Source organism: Narcine bancroftii, chromosome 11 (genome assembly GCF_036971445.1).
Source record: "Narcine bancroftii isolate sNarBan1 chromosome 11, sNarBan1.hap1, whole genome shotgun sequence".
Taxonomy (NCBI): Eukaryota; Metazoa; Chordata; class Chondrichthyes; order Torpediniformes; family Narcinidae; genus Narcine; species Narcine bancroftii.
In genome coordinates, this window is record NC_091479.1 from 31106200 (window position 1) to 31132672 (window position 26473).

At 42.3% G+C, this 26473-nt stretch overlaps 1 protein-coding gene across 1 annotated transcript; it reads right to left on the reverse strand.

Annotated features, from left to right (window-relative positions):
- Window positions 1-1005: 1005 nt before the first annotated feature.
- LOC138745712 (endophilin-B2-like) lies at window positions 1006-24410 on the reverse strand. The gene is made up of 3 exons (XM_069902991.1): window positions 24324-24410; window positions 22075-22235; window positions 1006-1247 (listed from the first exon to the last, which is right to left on the reverse strand). Exons 1-3 carry the CDS (start codon window positions 24353-24355, stop codon window positions 1108-1110), a joined length of 333 nt encoding a protein of 110 aa, XP_069759092.1. The 5' UTR covers window positions 24356-24410; the 3' UTR covers window positions 1006-1107.
- Window positions 24411-26473: the final 2063 nt, after the last annotated feature.

Genomic DNA, 26473 nt, shown 5'->3' on the forward strand with positions numbered 1-26473 from the left:
ACTGTTAAACTTCTCACAAATGTGAATCCTGTCTCACAGTTTCTGCCTCAGTCTACCGTACATCACCTTAAAACATTATCCCCACTGTGAACCTGCTGTCACAGTATCTTCCACGGTTTATCGTGCATCAGTGATCAACCTCTCCCCATTGTGAACCATGTGTCAAAGTATCTGCCACAGCCTTCCATACATCACTGTTAAACCTGATTCCCACTGTGAATCTGGTGTCTCGTTAACTGACAGTTTACTGTACATCACAGTTAAACCTTCTTACTTCTGTAAACTCGGTGTCACAGTATCTGCCAAAGTCTACCTTACATCACCATAAAACCTCCACCCCGCTGTGAACCTGCTGTCACTGTATCTGCCTCAGTCTACAGTACATCACCATTAAACCTTATCCTCACTGTGCACCTGGTGTCACATTATCTATCTCAACATACCATACATCACCATTAAACCCTATTTCCATGTGAACCTGGTGTCACAATATCTACCTCAGTCTACTGTACATGACTGTTAAACTTTCTCCCCACTGTGAACCTAGTGTCACAGTATCTGACACAGTTTATCGACAATACTATTCAACATTCTCATTGCTGTGAATCCAGTGTCACAGTATCTGTCTCAGTCTACTGTACATCATCGTTAAACCCTCTACAATTCTGAACCTGGTGTCACTGTATCTGCATCAGTCTACAGTACATCACCATTAAACCTTATCCTCACTGTGCACCTGGAGTCACATTATCTCCCTCAACATACCATACATCACCGTTAAATCTGATCCCCCTGTGAACCTGGTGTCACAATATCTGACACAGTTCATAGTATATCACTGTTAAACCTTCTCACGAATGTGAATCCTACTATAAAATAATGCTTCCCTTCTAAGTCTCGCTGTATTCGAATCCCCACCTATTTTAAAAATTCCAAAAAAAAGAGAAAAATCAATCCCAAAACAAGCTACTCAAAAGTAGTAGCCCCCTAAAAATCTGGGTGTGGTGAAGTCCACAAGTGACTAAAGGACTCAGTGTCACCCACCCCCAGTCAGACTTTCACAAAGTACTGAAACAAAAACATTCAACCCAATGATTCCAGTCCCAATTATTGTTCCGGATCTTCAATATCGAGAAGACTTTGCATCAATTCAACTTTTTTCTCATTCTTTCTATATTTTCCAATCCCATTCCCATTGACCCTTCTCTTCGGTGACAATGGTGACGATCGCCCATTTCCTTGTACATCTGGCAATGAATTAGCAAATATTAAAGCATCATGGTCATTTTCAAAAAACTGAGATTAAAAATTCCCATAAAAATCTTTCAATACTGCCGCATAACGAAAAGCAAATTTATATCCCTTTTGCCACAATACTTCTTAGGCTGAATTAAATTCTCGGTCTCTTCTGATAATTTCTTGACTCAGATCTGCATTTTAAAAAACCCTATTATTTTGAACCATCAGTGGAGCCCGATTTTGCCGTGTTTTCTGCACCACCAATCGGAGGATCATCTCTCTGTCTTGATATTTAAAACAGCGAATCAAACCTGCTCGTGGTAATTGGCCTGGAAACGGTTTCTTCCTTAATGCTCTGTTCGCTCGATCTAATTCCAGTCCATCTGGAATGAATTACCTGCCCAACACTTCTGGGAATCATTTCTTCAAAACCTTCACCAGATCCGAACCTTGCATATCTTCCGGAAGACCTACTATCTTAACATTATTTCTATGACTTTAGTTTTCTAATGAGTCAAACTTCTTCAATAATTCCTTCTTCTGAATCCCCCAATCTACAAAAGGATCATCCACTATTTCCATTTTTTCTCTATTACGCTCCACTTGACTCTTGCATTAAAGAAAGCCTCGTCAATCTTTTTAAAATGATCTTGCACAGTATCCACTGATCGTGTCCATCTCGTAACATCACTCTTAACGACATTAATATCTTCCTTCATCAAAGTTATTTCTTCACACACAGTGTTCATTTGAGTTTTCATTTCCAGAAATCCTTGAGTCATCTGATGAGTCATCTGCATTGATTTATTTGCCATATCTTCCATGAGCTGAGCAATCCCTTCCAGAATTGGAAACACAGAATCCAGTCCAGGATCCATCACCTCCCTTTGAGGCCGACCGACTTTTGCCTCAGTCCCCAGTTCTTCAAACTCTAATGAAGTTGAGCTCTCTTCTTCCTCCAAAGCCGTAGGTCCTCTTCCAGTGCGGCTGTGCGTCTGGACACCCGACAACAGCATGCCTACCTCGTCAACTGGCCATCGTTCGGGTTCCCCCATAGCCCACACCTTCTCCAAAGGTTCGTGGACCTTCGACGCATGGCGCATGCCTGGGGCCACCCACCGCGCAGGTGCATCTTCCGACGCTACACTGCGCACCCCCGGACCACCAGGCAAAGCTGCAGGCACGCAGGCCTGTCCTCACTCAGCTGGCCCGCCCTCGTGCCCGAGTTAACGAGTGTATGAGTTGAAACCGGCCAAAGTCATCGCTGAGCCTGCACCATCTTGCGATTTCACAAGATGGCGGTGCTGTAATACTAAGCCGGGCAGGAGTCTTCTGTGGTTTGGGGACTCCAGTCAATGACTCCATTGCTTCAACTTGAACTTGGCCTCGATTCTTCAACACTTTTGTAAGGTAATTTCTTCTGTAACTGAGTTTTCACTTTTTTTCACATTTGCAGCTATTTCAATCCTCCACTATTCAAAAGTCTATAAACAGTATTTTTAATCACTTTTACAACTTTTTAAATTGAGCATTTAATAGTCTAACTGGGGAAGGGTCGAACCACACGTCTACCCTCTGCGCCATCTTGTCACAGTATCTGACACAGTTTATAGTATATCACTGTTAAACCTTCACATTACTGTGAATGCTGTCTCTCAGTTTCTGCCTCAGTCTACCTTTAATCAACATTAAACATTCTCCCCCTGTTAACTTGGTGTTAAAGTATCAGCCTAAGTTTACGACACATCACCATTAAACCTTCTCCCCAGTGTGAGACCGTTTTAACTGTATCTGCCATAGTTTATCGTAAATAACTATTATACCTTCTCACTACTGTGAACTTGGTGTTACAGAGTCTGCCAAAGTCTACTGTACATCATCAGTAAACCTTCTTCCCAATGTGAGCCTGGTGTTATTGTATCTGCCACAATTTATTGTACATCACCGTTAAGCATTTTCCCCCATGTGAACCTGGTGTCACTGTGTTTGCCAAAGGTTATCGTACAGCTCTGTTAAACAATTTCCCCACTATGAACCCAGTGTCACAGTAACTGCCTCAGTTTCCCATACATCACCAATAAACCTTCTTTTCCCACTCTGAGCCCAGTATCAACGTATCTATGTAGTCTCCCGTACATCACCATTAACCCCCTCCCCATTGTGAACCAGATTTCACAGTATCTGCCACAGTTTATTGTACATCATTTTAAAACCTTCTCACCACTGTAAACCAGGAGTTATATTATCTGCCTTATTCTACCACACATCTCTGTTAACCCTTCTCAATACTGTGAACACGGTGTCACAGTATCTGCCAATGTCGATTGTACATCACCGTTAAACATTCTCCCCATGTTGACCAATTTTTCACTGTTTTTCCCACCATTTATCGTACATCAGAGTTCAACCTTCTCCCCACTGTAAACTTGGAGTCACAGTATATTCCACAGTTTTTTGTACATCACTGATATACCTTCTCCTCATTGTTAATGTGGTGTCACCGTATCTGCGTCAGTCTTCCATACATCACCATAAACTTCTCCCCAATGTGAACCTGGTGTCACTTTATCTGCCACAGTTAATATTTCATCACCTTAAAACCTTCTTCTAACTGTGTACCTGGTATCACGGTATCTACCACAGCTTATTGTGCATTACTGTTACACCTTCTGACTACTGTGAACTTGATGTCAACGTATCTGCCAAAGTCTAACGTATATCACTGTTAAATATTCTCCCCATTGTGAACCTCGTGTCATAATATCTGATACAGCTTATTGTACATTACTGTTAAACCTGCCGGATAAGCTCCAGATAGCGAAAGAGGAGTTCTCGCATCTACAGGAACTGGGGCCTCGCCACTCCACCTGGTCCAGAGCCTCTGGTGGCTGGTGCCCTTACAGAGATTATCGATGGCTTAATGACATGACAGTACCTGACCATTACCCCATCCTTCTCATTCAGGATTTTACGGCCAATCTGCATGGCGCGAGCGTATTCTCCAAGGTCGATCTGGTGCGCATGTTTCATCAAATCCCATCGTAGCCTGAGGACATCCCCCTTCAGCTAGTTCAAATTTCTACGCATGCCTTTCGAGCTCAAGAGCATCACCCAGACCTTCCAGCACGTCATGAATACGGTGCGCAGGGATTTGAATTTCATGTTCATTTATCTGGATGACATTCTTGTCACCAGCAGAGACTGGGCACAAATCAAGTCTCACCTGCACACCCTCTTCTCCCGACTGGCCGAATCTGGCCTAACAATCAACCTGGCCAAATGCCAGTTCCGGAAACAGTCCATGCAGTTTCAGGCCCACATCATCATGGCCGAAGGAGCTACACCAACTGCTATGAAGGTCACTGCAATCAGTGATTGTCCTTGCCCGGACAACCTCAAGGGGCTACAAGAGTTCACAGGTATGGTCAACTTCTATAACCGATTCATTCCAGGAGCTGCACACATCATGCAGCCACTCTTCGCCAAGGACAAGATACTCGCCTGGACTCCAGGGCATTCAAAGCCACGAAGGTTGCCCTCGTGAAGGCTACCCTGCTCCTCCACCCACGTACCGACCTTCCTATGGTGCTCTCCATCGATGCCTCTGCCACTGCCATTGGTACTGTCTTGGAGCAGCAGGTTAATGGACAGTGGAAACCACTGGAATTCTTTAGCCAACTTCTTCATCCGCAAGACCGCAAGTATAGTGCTTTCAACCGTGAGTTGCTGGGCATGTACCTTGCTGTGCCTCATTTCCCCTCCCAGAAAGCCTTTCAACATTTATACCGACCACAAACACCTCACTCAGGCTCTCGCTATAGCTAGAGATCCCTGGTCGGCCCACTTATACCGTCACCTGTCCTTTGTATCGGAGTTCACCACCCACATTCAGCACAAGGCAGGGAAAGACAATGTGGTCACTGAAGCGCTCTCCCAACCGGCCATTTGTTCGCTGATACCCAGCCTAGACTACAACCTGCTTGGCCCAGATCAGAAGTCCGACGAGGAGATGCAGGCCTTCAGGACTGCCATCTTGGGCCTGCGGTTCCAGATCCTCCCGAATCCTCTCAGTGATGAGTACCCTGTGTCCAGTGGTTCCCCAGCAGTGGCGCAGGCAAATCTTCACCATATCCATGACCTTTTCCAGCCTTCCATCAGCTCCAAGGTTCATATGGTGGCAGAATACTTCGTTTGGCACGGGCTTCGAAAGGAGATTGTGGTCTGGGCCAGAACCTGCACCCATTGCCAGCTTTCCAAGGCACACAGCCACACCAGAATGCCCGTGCAGGATTTTGAACACGTCCGAGAACGTTTCAGCCACATACATGTGGACATTGCCAGCCCCTTACCCGTTTCCTGAAGTAACTGTTACCTTTTCACAGTGGTAGACTGCACCACTCGTTGGCCTGAGGTGATCTTGATGCCAGATGCCTCTACGGACTCCTACTCCCAAGCACCTTTGGTCGGTTGGGTTACCTGGTTCGGCGTCCTGGCCCACCTCACCAGCGAATGTGGCACGCAGTTCACCTCTGCACTCTGGGCACAGCTCACCAACAGACTGGGAATTGGGCTGCATCACACAACGGCCTATCACCCACTTGCCAATGGACTGGTCGAACGATTGCATTGCCACCTTAAGTCGGCACTTATGGCCTGCCTCACCGGCCCCAACTCGGTGGATGAGCTGCCTTGTGTACTCCTGGGAATCTGCTCGACACCCAAAGAAGACCTGCAGATGTCATCTGCTGATCTGGTCTACGGTAAACCACTAGCCCTGCCTGGTGAGTTTATCAATGAACCTAACAACCTGCAACAGTCACTGCACAGTTTACTTCTCCGCCTCTGGGCCCAGTTGGACTCCTTCACACCTTCATCACCGCCCAGACATGGCACACACGCCTCTTACATCCTCAGTGAGCTGTATTCCGCAGAGGATGTATTTATCAGATGAGGCCCTTCCACAGCACTCCTTCAAAGACCATATGAAGGGCCGTACAGAGTCATCTAGCATTCCGGATCCACCTTCACACCAGACATCAGTGGTAAGAGGGAACTGTTTACTGTGAACAGATTAAAGACAGCACACCTCGACCCAACGAGCCAGTGGTCACGGCTCAACCCAAGAAGCGAGGCCGCCCGGCAAAAAAGGCCATTGGCGCCGGTTCTGGGGGGGCTGTGTGGCGGCAAGCCATGAAGCAGGCGATCTAGCCCCTCATGTCACGCACATGGCGGGGCAGCCAGCCAAAATGGCACTGTCAGGGGATTCTCCCCGACCTCGGCACCAGACTCAGAAGCCCGCAACCTGCGGCCCACATGACCCCCCAACGAAGTCAGGGCCCCCGGTGTGCTTCTCAGCCAGGTCCAGGATGGGAGCATAAGACCAGCCAGGCAGACCTGAATAAAGGAGTTTTTGCTCACTGAACTCAACCCGTCTGGTTGTGAGGTCATTCAGAAACAGAGTAGCCACCACGACAGTCGTATCTTAGTTTCTTTTCCTTTCTTTTCTTTTTTATATGTTATCAACATATATTTGTAAACACTGTAACATTGTGATTTGATATTAATTGTTATAATATTTGATTTAAAGAAGGCTGGTCCAAAAAAGGCATATAAAACATTTTAATATGGGGACAGGAATAAAAGAAAAACAGAGGGTACTCGTGTGAGGGAGGGAAGGGTAATATTGTTGTGGGGTTGGTTCAGATGGGTCAGCTGAAGGGACTCGACTGATCCATCCATGATTTGTCCAGCATCTTGCTGCCATGTAGTGGTGAACCAGGGTGTTGCCTGATGGGGACACGGTGCTCTGAGCTCTGCACAGATAGATTGTGCTTTTCTCAAAAACACACTTCCTCAGGTAAAGCAGAGGAAGTGGAAAGGCCCTAGTGTGTAGGGGTAGGGAGGGTGGTGATGTGGGAAGAGTTGGGACCCTCCAAAATCATTATGATCAGGCCTCGGAGACAGCATCTCTATCACTCGTATTTCTCTTCCCAGAAGGAGTGATCTCAGAGACAAGACACGAGTACTGAAGAACCTCGCATCCCAGCTGAACAGAGGATGGACAACATCATGATGGCCTGAATCTCTCCCCTTCTTCTCCCTCTGGCCCTGCCAACCCAATTCCCTGCATCTTCCATGCCCCCTTTCTCTCCCACACCTCCTCCATCCCAACCCCCTTACCTCACACCTATGCCCTAACCCCAACCCTCCTCCCTTCACCTCCCCTTCCCCCTCCCCCTTTCCCCTTCCTACCCTAACCTAGGGGAAGGAGTGGTAGGGGAAGGGGGATAGGAGAAAGGGGGTAATGGAAGCGGGGTGAGTAAGGGGTAGGCTTGGGGGTGTGGGTATGGGATAGGGGTAAGGGGTATGGTTTCGGGAAGGGGATATGTGTAGGGGATAGGGGTAGGGTTTAGGCTTGGGTTGGGTGAGAGTAAGGGTTAGGGCGGGGATAGAGATAACATCAAGGTTAGGGTTAGGAGACGGGCTAGAATTAGGTCTAGGTTAGGGTTAGGTTTAGAGTTTGGGGAAGTGGGTTTGTATTAGGTTTAGTGGAAGGGGGTAGGAGTAGGAGATAGAGGTGGGGTGAGTGTTTGGGTTAGAGGAAGATGGGTAGTATTTGGGTTGGGGTTAGGGGACGGCGTAGGGGTAGAGATAGAGTTAGGGGATGGGATAGGGGTAGAGTTAGGGGACGTGGAGTATTGATGGGGGTATTGGTAGTGTTAAGGTTAGGGTTTGTTAGGGGTTAGAGTTAGGAGTAGGGGAATGGGAAGGGGGAGGGGAACCGGGAGGCGAGCAGAGGAAGGAAATGGGGAGGGTAATGGGCAGGCGAATGGGGAGGGGAATGTAATGGAAGATTTAAACCGTGTTTTTTTTTTACTTTTGCAATCTTTGCTTCTGCAAGGCTGAGAAACTGCTTGTTTTTTTAAGAATCTGCATACTTAAGCTAAATTCCACTGAGGGGCCAGAGATGCAGTTATCTGACAAAAGGACATCTGTGTACCAAGAACATTTAATCTTCCTGCTTGTTTAGGTCACAGACTGTCAGAGGCCTAGCCTTGATGCAAAATAACCATTGTATTCAAAGTGATAAGCTTAAAATTATGTTAGAAGCCTAACATGCTAGCTTGCTTGCTTATCTTTCTTACTGTGCTGGGAATAGATGCTTGGGTAAGCAGTTTTTGGGTAATATAAGCCATGGTCCCGCTGCTGAAGTTTGAGACTCTCCGAGAGGTGGCAACATCTTTCAGCAAGAAGAACTTCTAGAGTCCAGCTAATGTCCCAGTCAGGGAGGTGGAGAAACTGCAACCGGCGCCCCGACAACCTATTACAAGTGTGCAGTCATTGCCTTGCTTTGGCACTTGGGGCCAGTGCAGGCGTTGATAAGTATAATTGGGAAGGGCTTGCATATTGTAGTTTGAAATCAGCTTTTGAATTTGTAATAAAAATTAGTTTAAACTGAACTGCTCTCGGTGTGGGTGTCTATTTTCTTTTGGTAGCTCGAACACTGTGACCAATCTAAAATGAACAAAGAGAGGTACAAGTTTACCCAGGACAGAGAACGGGGTGGAGAAAAGGGGAGGTGAATGGAGGAAGGTATCTCTACCCCCTCCCTTCCCCACCCATTCCCCTACATTATCCCTGCTTCTCCTCTCCTCCTTCTAGCAGGTCGGACCTCATTCCGGCCAGAACCTCCCTGTGGTTTCAGAGCCTCCGTTTCAGGAAGTGCCTTCGATGCTCGCTGCTGGACAGACATCTTGTCTCTTGATTCATTCTGTACCGTTATTATTAAATTAAAAAATGGTTGGGTTTTTTTAAGCTTGAACTCAAAAGGCTGGTCCAGATAGACAACACAGAAACTGGCCCTTTGGCCCCTCTCTCCTGCTGGCTGAGTTGTGGTAATCAGTCCATATTCCTCTCCCCCTTTTCATTCTTTGCTCCCAGCCAGCTCATGTTGCCTTGTCAATCTCATGGCCTGTGGGAAGAAGCTGTCTGGCTTTTATACCTCCATATCTCCTTCCTGATGGCAGGGGGACAAAGATGCTCTGTGCTGGATATCTATGAGTCTATTTACAAATCCCATCCCTGCAAACAATCAGGGGTCCCTTACCTTGAGGTTCCACCCATGTTGCCTCTCCCTCAGCACTCTCTCGTCAGAACACTACTGCACCCTCCCCTCCTCTCCCAAGTCTCAGTATCCCACTGACAATTCCAGTCAGCTGCCATGTCTATACCCTGCCCCACCTAAACCGATGGATTGATCAGCACCTTCTCCCCTCAAGAGTTCGAGGAATCCACTCTCTCGCAATGTCCTGCTAATGAATGTCCTGCATCCTCCTTCCCCCTTGGTTTCCTCCTGTTATCAGGCACCTGGATGGACCCCTACCCGTGTTCTCACTGATCTCTCTGCACCTCTGCCCTCCATCCAAAGGTCTTGGTTGTCTTGTGGGGCTGGTGGAGAACAAAGCACCAACTCAAGGAGATGGGGAGCAGTACCGAATCCCCCAGATCCAGGAGACAGGGAGAAACTCAGAGATGCAATCAGGGGTCAATCGGATAAAACCTGATCATCAGTTGAAAGGTGCAAGGAACTCTCAGTACTGCTGCACGTGGGGCAGGTGTGGCCCATCCCCACACCTCCACCCTGGCAATTCCCAAAACAGTTTCCCTATTCATGCAGGGGTCCAAAATGGATAGAGTCTGGAGAAGGACCACGTACGTGGTCAATCACTGGGGGCAAGGGTGTAACCAGCATGGTCATCATTGTGTGTGGCTGTGCGTGAAACCAAAGTGCAAGGGCACCAAATGGTGCTATGTGCTGAGATTCTACCTGGCTCAGGTATTGCAAAAGATTGGTCTGGCTGTGGTGCCTCTCAATGACCCAGTCAGCAGGACTTTGCCCCATTACCTTCCTGGGAATGGTTTCATAGACAAATACTTTTGACCACAAGGCTGTCAGGCAGTGGTCAGCAGAGCATTGCTGACACAGAGACTCCAGGACTTGATGGGATACTGCGGGGTGGTCCACGGAGCAGAGCATCCAGACACAGACATCCAGAACTGCTGGAAGGCCAGAAACTCAGTGAAAGATGTCCTTCGGTCTGCCTGAAACCCAAATGGGAGTTGCAAACACTAGAAGGCATCTGACAAAAGCAAAGGGAGGAAGGATTAGGGCAATATGAGAGGTACTTGTTTTTACACAGAGTTGTGGGTGCCAGGAATGCCTTGCTAGGAGTGAAGGCCAAAACATTAAGGGCATTTAAGGGGCTCTTAGTCACATTGACCAAGAAATATATTCTCCAACAGCAGAGGGTAGCAGTAACCACAAGATATCAAGCTGGTGGCAATGAAGCTAAACAGAGACCACCTAAGGCAACTGTGCGCCCGGCTGCAGGAATTTGGACTTACTATAAACCTTACTTAGTGCCAGTTCAGTCTGGAAATGTTTGATTTCCTGGGGCATCAAATCAACCGGCACGGAACTAAGCCCCTGCTTGAAAAGGTAGAGGCTGTTCAGTGCTTACCCAAACACACCATAAATTCACCAGTACAATTAATTTTTATAACCAATTCATACCAGTAGTGGCCCACATCATGCGGAGAAAGGTAAAGACATTACCTGGGACAATGAGGATTTGGAGGTGTTCCAGAGGGCCAAAGATGCACTGGCCAACACAATCCTTCTGGTAGACACCAGGCCAGAGACACCCACCACTCTCACAGTAGGTGCTTCCAGCACAGCAGTAGGGGGCGCAATGGAGCAATTCATTGAAGGGCAATGGCAGCCCCTGGCCTTCTTGAGCAGACACCTCTGGCCACACGGACTCAACTACAGCACCTTTGGCTGAGAGCAATTGGTGCTGTATCTGGCAGTCTGAGGCAGGTAAACTGACCCCAGCTTCACAGTGGGGAGAATGTTTCACAGAGATGTACGAAAAACTGTCACAAACACTGTGACACTGGGTTAACAGCAGTGAGAAGGTTTAACACTAATGTATGATAAACTGTGTCAGATAAAGTGACAGCAAGTTCACAGTCGGGAGAAGGTTTAATGATAATGAGATAGATACTGAGACAATGGGTTCACAGCAGTGAAAAGGTTTAACTGTAATGTACGATAAACTATGGCAGAAGCAGTGACAAATGGTTCACATTGGGGAGAACGTTTAACTTAATGCATGGTAGATATGGCAGATATTGTGACAATGAGTTCACAGTTGTGAGAAGGTTTAACGGCGATGTACGGTGGACTGTGATGGATACTGTGAAACCGGGTACACATTAGTGAGACAGTTTAATAGTGAGGTTCAATGAACTATGGTAGGTACTGTGACACCGGGTTCACAGGGGGGAGAAGATTTAACTTAATGTACGATAAACTGTGTCAGATACTGTGACACCAGGTTCACATTGGTGAGAATGTTTAACAGTAATATACGATAAACTGTGTCAAATACTGTGACACCAGGTTCACAGTGGGGAGAATGTTTAACGGTGATGAACAGTTGACTTAGGTAGGTACTGTAACACCAGTGTCACAGTGTCACAGTATCTGCCTCAGTCTACCGTACATCACTATTAAACCTTATTCCCCACTGTGCACCAGATGTCACAGTATCTATCTCAATTTACCGTACATCATCGTTAAATCATCTTTACTATCTTCTTCAGCATGATGCTGAAAGAAGCCATGAAAGACTTCAACAATGAAGACGCTGTTTACATCCGGTACCGCACGGATGGCAGTCTCTTCAATCTGAGGCGCCTGAAAGCTCACACCAAGACACAAAAGCAACTTGTCCGTGAACTACTCTTTGCAGATAATGCTGCTTTAGTTGCCCATTCAGAGCCAGCTCTTCAGCGCTTGACGTCCTGTTTTGCGGAAACTGCCAAAATGTTTGGCCTGGAAGTCAGCCTGAAGAAAACTGAGGTCCTCCATCAGCCAGATCCCCACCATGGCTACCAGCCCCCCACCCCCCCCACATCTCCATCGGGCACACAGAACTCAAAACGTTCAACCAGTTTACCTACCTCGGCTGCACCATTTCATCTGATGCAAGGATCGACAACGAGATAGACAACAGACTTGCCAAGGCAAATAGCACCTTTGGAAGACCACACAAAAGAGTCTGGAAAAACAACCATCTGAAGAAGCACACAAAGATCAGTGTGTACAGAGCCGTTGTCATACACATGCTCCTGTTCGGCTCCAATTCATGGGTACTACACCGGCATCACCCACAGCTCCTAGAACGCTTCCATCAGTGCTGTCTCCGCTCCATCCTCAACATTCATTGGAGTGACTTCATCACCAATATCGAATTACTCGAGCTGGCAGAGTCTGCAAGCATCGAATCCACGCTGCTGAAGACCCAACTGCACTGGGAGGGTCACGTCTCCAGAATGGAGGACCATCGCCTTCCCAAGATCGTGTTATATGGCGAGCTCTCCACTGGCCACCGTGACAGAGGTGCACCAAAGAAAAGGTACAAGGACTGCCTAAAGAAATCTCTTGGTGCCTGCGACATTGACCACCGCCAGTGGGCTGATATCGCCTCAAACCGTGCATCTTGGTGCCTCACAGTTCGGCGGGCAGCAACCTCCTTTGAAGAAGACCGCAGAGTCCACCTCACTGACAAAAAACAAAGGAGGAAAAACCCAACACCCAACCCCAACCAACCAATTTTCCCTTGCAACCGCTGCAACCATGCCTGCCTGTCCCGCATCGGACTTGTCAATCACCAACGAGCTTGCAGCTGACGTGGACATTTACCCCTCCATAAATCTTCATCTGCGAAGCCAAGCCAAAGAAAGAAAGTAACACCAGGTTCACAGGGAAGAGAAAGTTTAATGTTTTTTTTAATTTTTTTTTAAATTTTTTATTTTTCACACCATAAATCACATTAGCCATGATACACACTTTTTCCTTTTCACACATACACAGTGACATTTTCTCCCCCCCCCCCCCCTCCCTCCTTCCAACCCATCCCCCCACCCCCCCCTCCCAACCATTTAAGGTATACAATCTAGGTTACATTAAACCAGTCAGACAATGTCATTCAACAAAAATACACCAGAAATTCTACTGAGTCCATTCTTTTCTTTCCTTCTCCTTCCATCAACTTAGGTAATGATTGTCCCCGGTAGGTTTTCGCTATTTTATTTAATGTAATGCTCCCATATTTGTTCGAATATTTCAATATTATTTCTTAAACTATATGTAATTTTTTCTAATGGAATACATTTATTCATTTCTATATACCATTGTTGTATTTTCAGATTATCTTCCAATTTCCAGGTTGACATAATACATTTTTTTGCTACGGCTAGAGCTATCTTAACAAATCTTTTTTGTGCATCCTCCAAATCAATTCCAAATTCTTTGTTCTTTATGTTACTTAGGAGAAAGATCTCTGGATTCTTTGGTATATTGTTTTCTGTTATTTTATTTAATATCTGATTGAGATCTTCCCAAACTTTTTCTACTTTCTCACATGTCCAGCTTGCATGAATTGTTGTTCCCATTTCTTTTTTACATCGAAAACATCTATCAGATACTGTTGGGTCCCATTTATTTAACTTTTGAGGTATAATGTATAGTCTGTGTAACCAGTTATATTGTATCAAACGTAGCCTCGTATTTATTGTATTTCTCATCGTTCCAGAACATAATTTCTCCCATGTTTCCTTTTTTATCTTTATATTTAAATCTTGTTCCCATTTTTGTTTAGTTTTACCATTTGTTTCCTCATTTTCCTTTTCTTGCAGTTTAATATACATATTTGTTATAAATCTTTTGATTAACATTGTATCTGTAATCACATATTCAAGGTTACTTCCCTCTGGCAAACTCAAACTGCTTCCTAATTTATCCTTCAAGTAGGATCTCAATTGGTAATATGCCAGCGCTGTATCTCCAGTTATATTGTACTTATCTCTCATTTGTTCAAAGGATAAGAATCTACTTCCTGAAAAACAATTTTCTATTCTTTTAATCCCTTTTTTTTCCCATTCTCTAAAGGAAAGGTTATCTATTGTAAAAGGGAGTAACTTATTTTGCGTCAATTAGTTTTGGTAATTGATACACTTGAGTGAGGCAGAAACTGTGAGACAGGATTCACAGTCATGAGAAGGTTTAACAGTGATGTTCTATAAACTGTGTCAGATACTGTGAAAACCACTTTCACATTGGGAGAAGGTTTAACGGTGGTATACGGTAAACTGTTGGAGATAAAGTAAAACCGAGTTCACAGTCGGGAGAAGGTTTAACTGTGATGTACGATAAACTGTGGCAGAAACAGAAACAAATGGTTCACATTGGGGAGAATGTTTAACGTGATGTACACTCGACTGAGGCAGAAACTGTGAGACAAGATTCACAGTCGTCAGAATGTTTAACAGTAATGTACAATAAACTGTGTCAGATGCTGTGACACCAGGTTCATAGTGGGGAGAATGTTTAACTGTAATGTACGATAAACTGTGTCAGATACTGTGACTCCAGGTTCACAGTGGGGAGAATGTTTAACATGATGTACAATAAACTGTAGCAGATACTGTGACACCAGGTTCACATTAGGGAGAATGTTTAACAGTAATGTCCGATAAACTGTGTCAGATACTCTGACACCAGGTTCACAATTTGAATAAGATTTAACGGTGATGTAAAATAAACTGTGGCAGATACTGTGACACCAGGTTCACAATGGGAATAAGGTTTAACGGTGATGTAAAATAAAATGTGGCAGGCAAAGTGACACCAGATTCACAGTGGAGAGTGTTTTAATGCTGATGTATGGACGACTGAGATCGTTACTGTGACATTGGCTTCACAGCAGTGAGTAGGTTTAACAGTAATGTACGATAAACTGTGGCAGATACTGTGACACCAGGTTCACAGTGGGGAGAAGGTTTAACAGTAATGTACGATAAACTGTGTCAGATACTGTGACACCAGGTTCACAGTGGGGAGAATGTTTAACGTGATGTACAATAAACTGTGGCAGATACTTTGACACCAGGTTCACAGTGGGGAGAATGTTTAACGAGATGTACATTAAACTGTGTCAGATGCTGTGACACCAGGTTCATAGTGGGGAGAATGTTTAACAGTAATGTACGATAAACTGTGTCAGATACTGTGACACGAGGTTCACAGTAGGGAGAATGTTTAACATGATGTACAATAAACTGTAGCAGATACTGTGACACCAGGTTCACATTGTGGAGAATGTTCAACAGTAATGTTCGATAAACTGTGTCAGATGGAGGAGTCACGTGATGGTGTAGTGGCCAATCGGGGAACTCCAGCCCTCTCCGGAAAAGTTTTAAAAAAACCAGAAAACACAAAGGCACAAACACGAAAATTAAAATAAAGTGAAAGTAAAGGTGTGAAGAAAATGGCAGCGAAGAGAGAAAAGTCAAAAGCAACGGGAAGAAGAGAAGAAGAAAAGAAGGTGAAGGCCTTACCTGTCCAAGGAAGCCCGCTGTGGAGAGATAAGCCCACTCTCTCAGGTCAGTCGAAGTCCCAAGCTCGGGAGTACAAAAATGGCTCGCGGAGCCAAGCAAAAGTGCGCAAGTCAAAAAAAAACACTGACGGGAGGGGGGACCAGCTGAGGAGTCAATCTCCACAGCTGAGAATGACAGCTGCAACACAGCAACAGGAAGAGAACACAGAAAACAATGAGAACAAGAAAGAAGAGAGTAAAAAGAAAACAAGGGAACAACAGATGACCAACCCAGAGGAAGAAGAAGAAGAAGAACATAGAGAAATGGAAGAAGAAGGGAAAGGCAAGACAATGGATATATATTTTTTTAAAGAATATATGGAATCAGTAAAAGAATGGCAATTACAAGAATTTAGTGAAATAAAAAGAAGAATTAAAAGTACAGAAGAAAAAATGAATAGATTAGAGATGGTCATGTCAGATATAGGAAAAAGAGTGGACAAGGTGGAAGAATGAGAAACAGCCATAGAAATGGAAGTAGAGGACTTAAAAAAGAAATTAGAAGAATCTAATAAAAAAGTTAAAGAGACACAAGAGCTGTTAGCTCAGAAGATAGATATAATGGAAAATTATCATAGAAGAAATAATATAAAGATAGTGGGCCTTAAGGAAGATGAAGAAGGCAAGAATATGAGAGAATTTATAAAAGATTGGATCCCCAGGGTCCTAGGAAGACCAGAATTACAGGAAGAAATGGAAATAGAAAGGGCACATAGAACATTATCCCCTAAACCACAGCCACAACAAAAACTAAGATCCATTTTATTAAAATTCCTAAGATATACAAGAGAAAATATATTGGAGAAACCAATGAAGAAAATAAGAGAAGACAAAAAGCCATTGGAATACAAATGTCAATTTTTTTTTTTATCCAGACAGAAGTTTTGAACTCCTGAAGAAGAGAACGGAGTTTAATACAGCAAAAGCGATCCTATGGAAAAAAGGATATAAATTTATGCTAAAGTACCCAGCGGTACTTAAAATAGTTATTGCAGGGCAGCAAAATAGAGTATTCTCGGATCCGGAGGAAGCACAAAAATTTGCAGAACAACTACAAAATAGACAGAGAGATGAAGACATGTAACGAGAGCAAAAATGACCACAAACTATATGTATGCGTGTATGTGGGTAATATATATATATATATATATATATATATATGTATATATAAATATATGTGTGTGTGTGTGAGTGTGTGTGTACATGAGTGTATGTGTATTTAAAAGAAAATATATAGAGTATAGATAAGAATTAATAAGGGAAAGAAAGGGAAGAGAGGAAATAAAGAGGGAATTAAAAGAGTGACCTTTGCTGTAAATGAAAATTGAAGTCTTTTCTGGGGGGGGCTGGGTGGGGAGGAGATGCGGTCACTGCGAAATCAGTTGACGCTTGCGATTGAATTCGCAAATCCAAATGGAGAGGGGAGATGTGGTTGCCCGTCAAGGGATAAAGGGCAACTCAAGAAGGGGAGGGGATAGTGGGGTTGAAGAAATTTTAGATAGGAGAATAAGGGAAATGTTTGATGTTTTAGAAATGTTGTCTTATAAAGTGTTCAAAAAAAGAAAGCAGAAATGGATAAGAAGGAAAGGTGATGATGAGGAAACGGAAAGGGAAGATAAACAAAGTATGAAATGGCTATGTTGAACTATATGACTTTAAATATTAACGGAAAACATAACCAAATCAAAAGGAAGAAACTACTAAATTTACTGAAAAAAGAAAAAAATTGATATAGCATTCGTGCAAGAAACACACTTAACTGAAATGGAGCACAAGAAATTAAAGAGAGATTGGATAGGACATGTAACAGCAATGTCATATAATTCAAAAGCTAGAGGAGTAGCTATATTAATCAGTAAAAATGTACGAATTAAAATAGAAGAGGAAAAAATAGATCCAGCAGGGAGATATGTAATGATAAAATGTCGGATATATTCGGAGTTTTGGAATTTACTCAATGTATATTCACCTAACGAAGAAGATCAAAAATTTATGCAAGATATTTTTTTGAAGATAGCAGACACGCAAGGGAACATACTAATAGAAATGGATTTCAACCTTAATTTGGATTCAAACATGGATAAAACTGGGAAAAAAATTAACAGAAAAAACAAAGTAACCAAATTTATAATTAAATCGATGCAAGAAATGCAACTTTTGGATATATGGAGGAAACAACACCCAAAGGAAAAGGAATATTCATATTATTCGGGTAGACATAAAACATACTCAAGAATAGACCTATTCCTGTTATCAGTTCACATGCAAGACAGAGTTAGAAAAACAGAATATAAAGCTAGAATATTATCGGACCACTACCCCTGATATTGACAATAGAGTTAGATGACATCCCTGCAAGAATGTATAGATGGAGATTAAACTCCATGCTACTTAAAAGGCAGGATTTTAGAGAATTCATTGAAAGACAAATTAAAATGTACTTTGGAATAAATACGGAATCAGTGAAAGAAAAGTTTATACTATGGGACACAAAGAAATCGTTCATCAGAGGGCAAATAATAAGTTATGTAACCAAGATGAAGAAGGACTACAATCAGGAAACAGAGCAGTTGGAAAGGGAAATAGTAAATATAGAAAAAGAATTAGCAATGAAGGAAGACACAACTAAAAGAAAAGAATTGGCAGATAAAAAAAATAAAATATGAAACACTACAAACATATAAGGTGGAGAAGAACATAATGAAGACCAAACAGAAATATTATGAACTAGGGGAAAAAACGCACAAAATTCTAGCATGGCAGCTTAAGACAGAACAAGCTAAGAGAATAGTATTGGCATCAAGGAAAAAAGACAAACAAATCACATATAATCCAACAGAGATTAATGAAAACTTCAAAGAATTCTACGAACAATTATAACAAACTGAAAACGAAGGGAAAGAAGACAAAATAGATGAATTTTTAACTAAAATTGAACTACCGAAATTACAAATAGAGGAACAAAGTAAATTAACAGAACCATTTGAAATAGTAGAAATACAAGAGATAATAAAAAAACTACCAAATAATAAAACACCAGGAGAGGATGGATTCCCAATAGAATTCTAAAAAACATTTAAAGATTTATTAATTCCTCCCCTCCTGGAAGTAATCAACCAAATTTATAAAAAACAAAGCTTACCAGATTCATGCAAAACTGCTATAATTACAGTAATACCAAAGACAGGGAAAGATCCACTCGCACCAGCGTCATATAGACCAATATCTTTACTTAACACAGATTGTAAGATAATAGCTAAACTATTAGCAAACATATTAGCCGACTATGTACCAAAAATAGTAAATCTAGACCAAACTGGATCTATTAAAAAAAGACGAACAACAGACAATATTTGTAAATTTATTAACTTAATTCATGCAGTCGAAAGAAATAAAACTCCAACAGTAGCGGTTGCTTTAGACGCAGAGAAGGCCTTTGACAGAGTAGAATAAAATTATTTATTCAAAATATTACAAAAATTCAGTTTACCAGAGAAATATATTAATTGGATTAAAGCATTATATAAAGGACCATTGGCGAAAGTGACAGTAAATGGATATATATCAAAGCAATTTTACTTAAGCAGATCAACAAGGCAGGGATGCCCACTATCACCCTTATTGTTCGCGTTAGCTATAGAACCACTAGCAGAATTGATAAGAACAGAAAATAAAATAAAAGGGATAAAAATAAAAGACAAGGAATATAAAATCAGTTTATTTGCAGATGACGTTATAGTATACATAACAGAACCAGAAATATCAATAAAAGAATTACAGAAGAAATTGAAGGAATATGGAGAAGTGTCGGGTTACAAGATTAACGCAAATAAAAGTGAAGCAATGCCAATGAATAATGTGGATTTCTCAAAATTTAAGAAAGAATCACCATTCAGATGGCAAAAGCAAGCAATACGATACCTAGGTATACAAATAAATAAAAACCTCGGCCATCTATATAAACTCAATTATTATCCACTAATGAAAAAATTACAGGACAACTCAGAGCATTGGAAAGACTTGCCACTAACACTAATTGGAAGGATAAACTGTATTAAAATGAACATTTTCCCAAGGGTACAATACCTATTTCAGGCATTGCCAATACACTTGATGGAGAAATTCTTCAAGGAGTTAAAGAAAATAATAAGGAAATTTTTATGGAAAGGGGGGAAACCGAGGATAGCACTAGATAAATTAACAGAATGGTATAAACAAGGAGGCTTACAACTGCCAAACTTTAAAAATTATTATAGAGCCACACAATTAAGATACCTATCAGATTTTTATCAAACAAGGTAAAAGCCAGATTGGACTAGATTAGAACTAGATAAAATAGGGGAGAAGATACCCGAACATATATTATATAAATGGGAATATAAATTGGTACAACTTAGGAATTCTCCAGTATTACATCATCTACTCAATATTTGGAAGAAGATTCATGTCGAAAGGAATAAAACAAATTACCAACTACCAAAACTAATACTGACGCAAAATCAGCTAATCCCTTTTACAATAGATAACCTTTCCTTTAGAGAATGGGAGAAAAAAGGGATCAAAAGAATAGAAAATTGCTTTTCAGGAAATAAATTATTATCCTTTGAACAAATGAAGGATAAATATAATATAACTCACGATACAGTGTTGGCATACTACCAACTGAAATCCTACTTGAAGGACAAATTGGGAAGCAGTCTGAAGTTACCAGAGGGAAGTAATTTTGAATATGTGATTACAGACACAATGATAATCAAAAAAATTATAACAAACATGTATATTAAATTACAAGAAAAGGAGAATGAGGAAACAAATGGTAAAACTAAACAAAAATGGGAACAAGATCTAAACATAAAGATAAAGAAGGAAACATGGGAGAAGTTATGCTTAGGAATTATGAGAAATACAATAAATACGAGGTTACGTATGATACAATATAACTGGATACACAGGCTATACATTACACCTCAAAAGTTAAATAAAGGGGACCCAACAGTATCTGACAGATATTTTCGCTGTAAAAAGGAAATGGGAACAACAATTCATGCAATCTGGACATGTGAAAAAGTGAAAACATTTTGGGAAGATCTAAACCAGATATTAAATAAAATCACAAAAAGCAATATACCAAAAAACCCAGAGATCTTCCTCCTAAGTAACATAAAAAAACAAAGAATTTGGACTTGATTTGGATGGTGCACAAAAAAGATTTGTTAGGATAGCCCTAGCTGTAGCAAAAAAATGTATTATGTCAGCCTGGAAATTAGAAGATAACTTGAGAATACAACAATGGTATATAGAAATTAATAAATGTATTCCATTAGAAAAAATAACATATAATTTAAGAAATAATATTACAATATTTGAACAAATATGGGAGCTATACATGAAACATAATAGAGAAAACATACAGGAGACAGAAGGAGAAGAGAATGAAAAGAATTGACTGAGTGGAATTTCTTGTTTATTTTTATTGAGTGACAACATTGTTTGATGGGTTTAATGTATCTTAGATTCTGAACTTTAAATGAATGGGAGGGGAGGTAGGGAGGGTGGGATGGAAAGAGGGAGGAGGGGGAGAAAACGACACTGTATATATTTGAAAAGGAAAATGTATGTATCTTGATCACTGTGGTTTATAGTGTGAAAAATAAAAAATTCAAAAAAAAACTCTGTCAGATACTGTGACACCAGGTTCACAGTGGGGAGAATGTTTAACATGATGTACAATAAACTGTAGCAGATACTGTGATACCAGGTTCACATTGGGGAGAATGCTTAACAGTAATGTGCAATAAACTGTAGCAGATACTGTGACACCAGGTTCACAATTTGAATAAGGTTTAACGGTGATGTAAAATAAAAAGTGGCAGGCAAAGTGACACCAGATTCAGAGTGGAGAGAGGTTTAATGCTGATGTATGGACGACTGAGATCGTTACTGTGACATTGGCTTCACAGCAGTGAAAAGGTTTAACAGTAATGTACGATAAACTGTGTCAGATATTGTGACACCAGGTTCACAGTTGGGAGAATGTTTAGCGAGATGTACGATAAACTATAGCAGATACTGTGACACCAGGTTCATATTGAGGAAAATGTTTAACAGTAATGTACAATAAACTGTGTCAGATACTGTGACACCAGGCTCATTGTATTGTTCATTTATCTTAATTACAACATCTAATTTATATGCTCCATTTTTTTGTGGTAACTTCCAAACATTCCATAAACTTCAATTCTAATCAGAGTTTTTTCATTTTAATAGGTCACCACTAAAAGCCCAAATCATTTGATCTCTTAAGTACACAGCACAAAATTAAATTCTTTACCTGGGTTTGGGTTCAATGTCACTTCAGTCTGCTTCATTATTTTTTCAGTCCCTTGTTTTGTGCTTTCTGCTTTGCCCAGCCGATTCGCCAAATGGGCATCCAACTCTGTCTTCTCAGCTTGACCCAACGTCTCCTCTGTAAACTTAAGGAAATTTTCACATCTGCATTTTCAAAAACAAAAATGACGCTGTGACTTGCAATTTCACATCATAATCCCACTTGCTAAACTTGCAAGCAACTGCAACACATTCTACAGCTGGAAAATTGCAAGAGAACTGCTTGGTTCAAGCAAAGATTCCACTCAGTCACCCCATTAAAGGCCTCCAAGTTAACAACAGATAGCAACCTGCAAGTTAAATACAAAGATCTGTATCAGGAATATTATCGGGGTTTTTAAAAAAAAAATCATTTCAAGTATTGAAAGAAAACACCTCAGGGAACACTAGGCTCTTGTTGAACAATTCTTGTTGTATTCCTCAAAATGATTTGAATCTTGATTTCAAGCAGTGTCATTTGGTGAGATTGTTGGTCCAGAACAAACTCTGCCCACACACTCCCTTAACTACCTGCAAAGTCCTGGTTCAGGTCTGCTCCATGCTAAAGCTATCAGAACTTTTTTGAAGAGATAATGGAATTCAGATGCAGGTACGTTGAGTCAAAAACACCGTAATACTTCCCTGAACAACACACCTCTCTCCGAAAACCAACAAGAACCTTCCTGAGTGGTAATCATTTACCTTTCGAGCACCAAAGCCTGGTAAACTATATACATGTTCAATTCTGTCCACAGTATAAGAAAGGCCTGCAACAAGTGGACTTGGAGGAATGAGAAGTGAGATTGGACTATGAACCAAAGAACTTTTCTGAACTTAAACACACGTGCACTTAGAATTAGAAGTGGGGTAAGTTAAGTAAATTAAGTTAAAGTAGTAAAACAATGATAAGTTAAAATGTAAATCCGTGTTCACGTTTAAAGATAATTAAAATCAATTTTTGTTTCAGTAACCATTTGTCTTGGTGAATATCTATTGCTGGTTAGTTTTAGGATCCTCTGGTCTCGTAACACAGCACCAAGCTTCCGGTTATGATAATAGTCCAAAAAAGGACCCGGCATCTTTTACAAATTATTAATTGACTCTTCAATAATTTTTTGTAAATATCAACAAAACATAATATCATTTAACTGTTGTGTTTGTGTCGTTGGAGAATTCCCCTTCCATTCAATCAGAATTAGAGTTTTGGGTGCTGTATTTGAGAAAAGATGTGTTGGTGTTGGAGAAGGTCAGAGATGATTTATTGGAATGATATCAGGAATGAAAAGGTGAGTGTATGAGGACCAATTGTCGACTCTTTGACTGTACTAGTTGGAGTACAGAAGGATAAGGGGGACCTCAGAGGCATTTCAAATGCTGGAAGGCCTGGACAATTAAAAACAACATTTGTTAAAGTATCGCTTTGTCTTGGTGATTTCCTATTGCTGCTAGGTTTTGGGGTCCTCTGGGCCTGTAACAGTCCCAAGATGTGGTCTTCTACTCCAGGACACCCAAACTGTCTTATTTCTTCAATAAATGCAGTTTCCCCCATACTGTCTTTGATAAAATCTGCACCCGTACCTCCAATTCTCTTTCTGCCCTTACCCCACCTCCTCTCCAGCCAAACAAGGACAGAATCCCTCAGGTTTCTCACTTACCACCCATCAGCTGCCACATCTGACACGTTAACCTTGAACACTTCCAACTTCAGCACCATCCTCTAACCTGCTCCACTCAGATCCTCTTTTCACAGGGGCACATCTTTCTGTGACTCCCTCGACGACACTTTCCTCTCCACCCACCACCACCTGATGCACTTCCCATTGAAACCGCAGAAATTGCCAAACTTGTCCCTTCCTATCCTCTCACCTCCATCCAAGGCCACAATCAGACCTTCCAGTTGAGGCAGTGTTTCACATGCACCCCATCCAACTTAATCTCCTACATTTGGTTGACTCAGTTGACCTCGATATCAGCAAGACCAAATACAGACTGGGAGGCCATTTTGCTGAACACATGCGCTCTGTGGATCTAAACTTGAGATTCCTGTGACCTACCATATCAATTCTCAAACCCTTCCAGCAACATGTCTGTTGGCCCCATCCTTCGCCAGGGTGAGGGTAAAAAATCTTAAAGAAAACACATTATATTCCTCCTGGGCAGCCTTAAACTCTATAGCATGAACACGAATGTTTCTAATTTTAAGCAGCGACTCACCTCTGACTGATTTCATTGTTTCCACTGCCCATTTGAATATAATCACTCCTTTAAGGTAGAAGAGTCGACATGGTGTTTTCCCCATATAGCTTGCCATTGAACAACTGGCAAAATTAAGCGGCAGTTATTGCAGAATGAATGGGGTTATTGATTAAAATCTGCCTGTGATTGAAAGTATTCTTGGACTGAATAGACATCTGGGACAAATGGCTATTTAAAGATAATCTGTACATGATTGTACATCCTAAAGTACAATGACTACTTCTATCCACTAAAGATTGTTAAAGAGCAAGAATAGACAATACAATCACGTAAAATTCCCATCCATACAGCACACGTATTAATACACAAAACAATCACACCTCCTTATTTGTCAGGAAGTGCCTACACTTCCCAAGGAGACTGAGGAAGTCTAGGCCAACAGCTCTCATCTTGAGATTTTACAGGAGCACAGTTGAGTCTCCTGTCTGGCTGCATCATTGGATGGTCCAGTAGCTGTAAAGCATCAGACAGGAATGATGCAAAGAGTTCTGAGGATTACTGAGGTATCCTTTTCTTCTGACGATGACATTAGTGGGAGTGTTGTTCAAATAGGGCTCACGGAATTGTGCAAAGACCATGACCATGCAGTGCACAGCATCTTTAACCTTGTCCATCATCAAAATCAGGACTGCCAGGCTGGGGAATAGCTTCTTCCCACAGGGTGTGAGACGGGTATCTTGTAAGTGGGATAATCATCCAAAATATTTATATATGTAGCAGCTACTTTGATAGAGCTACTAAAGGAACACACATACACCAGATTAGTCAACACAAGACTGCTTTATACAGACTTTACAGGCTTCTTTTATTTACAGCTTGTCCCGGGCTCCATGGGTTAAGGTGGGACATCATTATGAGTTTGCTGCCGATCCACGGGACCCTGTGAATGTTCTGCGCCTTCCGGCAGGAGAATCCACAGATCAGCATTCCATTCTTTGGCACGCAGCACCACGCGAGGTTTGTCAATTAAATGGATGTGTACCCAGCTCTCTGCCTTATGATTTCACGCAACCGCCAAAGAACCTTGCCCACTCGGCCCACTAGTAGACAGCTGCTACACCAACCCCCCATCCTCACCCAGAACCGTCGCCAGAAACTAAACCACCAGCTGCATGCACCTTAGGTGGACCCCCTCGCCGTCTGGGCTGGGGGCACTGAAGAGGTGAAGCAGGCTTGAGTCTGTCCACACTAAACAGCTGTGAATGCCCACCAATGTCCAAAGTATAAAGAACCCATCTATCTTCACCACGTGGAAAGGGCCCTCATACGGTCATTGTAACGGGACTCCTGGGATAAAAACAAAATCAGTATCCAGGAGTGGTGGGGGAACATTCTGTTTAGGGGATCCAAGCCAGTGGTTAGGAAAAGGTTTGCTGATCGCGACACCATGTCGGATCTGCTGAAGGATGTTCAGATCAGAGTTGGTTGTGAAAGTCCAATGAAACTGTAAGGACCGTACCATAAACCATCTCTTCGGACAATGCAGACCTATCTTCCTTTTGGAGCCGTGCGCACTCCCAATAGAACCCAGGGCAACTCATCAACCTAATTGAGACCGGTGAGTTGGGCCTTAAGTGCGGACTTCAGTTGCCGGTGGAAACATTCCACAAAGCCGTTGGACCGTGGGTGAATTGTGTTCCGCGATCTGAAGAAATGTGGGTCGGGAAACCAAATCTAGCCATCCAATTGACGATGAATGCTCTGGCCTTTGTCTCAGTGTCACTGGATGGCAAAGGGACGGCCACTGGCCAGCGTGTGAAACATTCTACGTCTGTTAGAATGTATCTCATGTTTTGAGATACTGGCAATGGTCCAAGCAGGTCCACATGCATGTGTTCCAACTGCCTGCGTACCGATGGGAAAGGTTGAAGAGGTGCCTTAATGTGGCACTGAATTTTGGCAGTCTGGCAGGAGGTACATGTTCAAACCCATTGAGCGACACATTTTTTCAGTCCATGTCATACATATTTATTTGACATGAGCTTGACAGATGTTCTGATGCATGGATGAGACAAGCTGTGTATCTGGTCAAAAAGACGTTGCCTCCAAGATGGTGGAATCACTGGTCGAGTGTAGCCCAAAAACATGTCACGAAGTAAGGTTGGCCA

Coding starts and splice junctions, on each gene's coding strand:
- LOC138745712 (XM_069902991.1), bottom strand. CDS start 24,355: ATGGGCAGTGGAAACAATGAAATCAGTCAGAG. Junction 22,236..24,323: donor AACAATGAAATCAGTCAGAG/GTGAGTCGCTGC, acceptor TTGAAAATGCAG/ATGTGAAAATTTCCTTAAGT. Junction 1,248..22,074: donor GACATTGAACCCAAACCCAG/GTAAAGAATTTA, acceptor ATTCATTGCCAG/ATGTACAAGGAAATGGGCGA.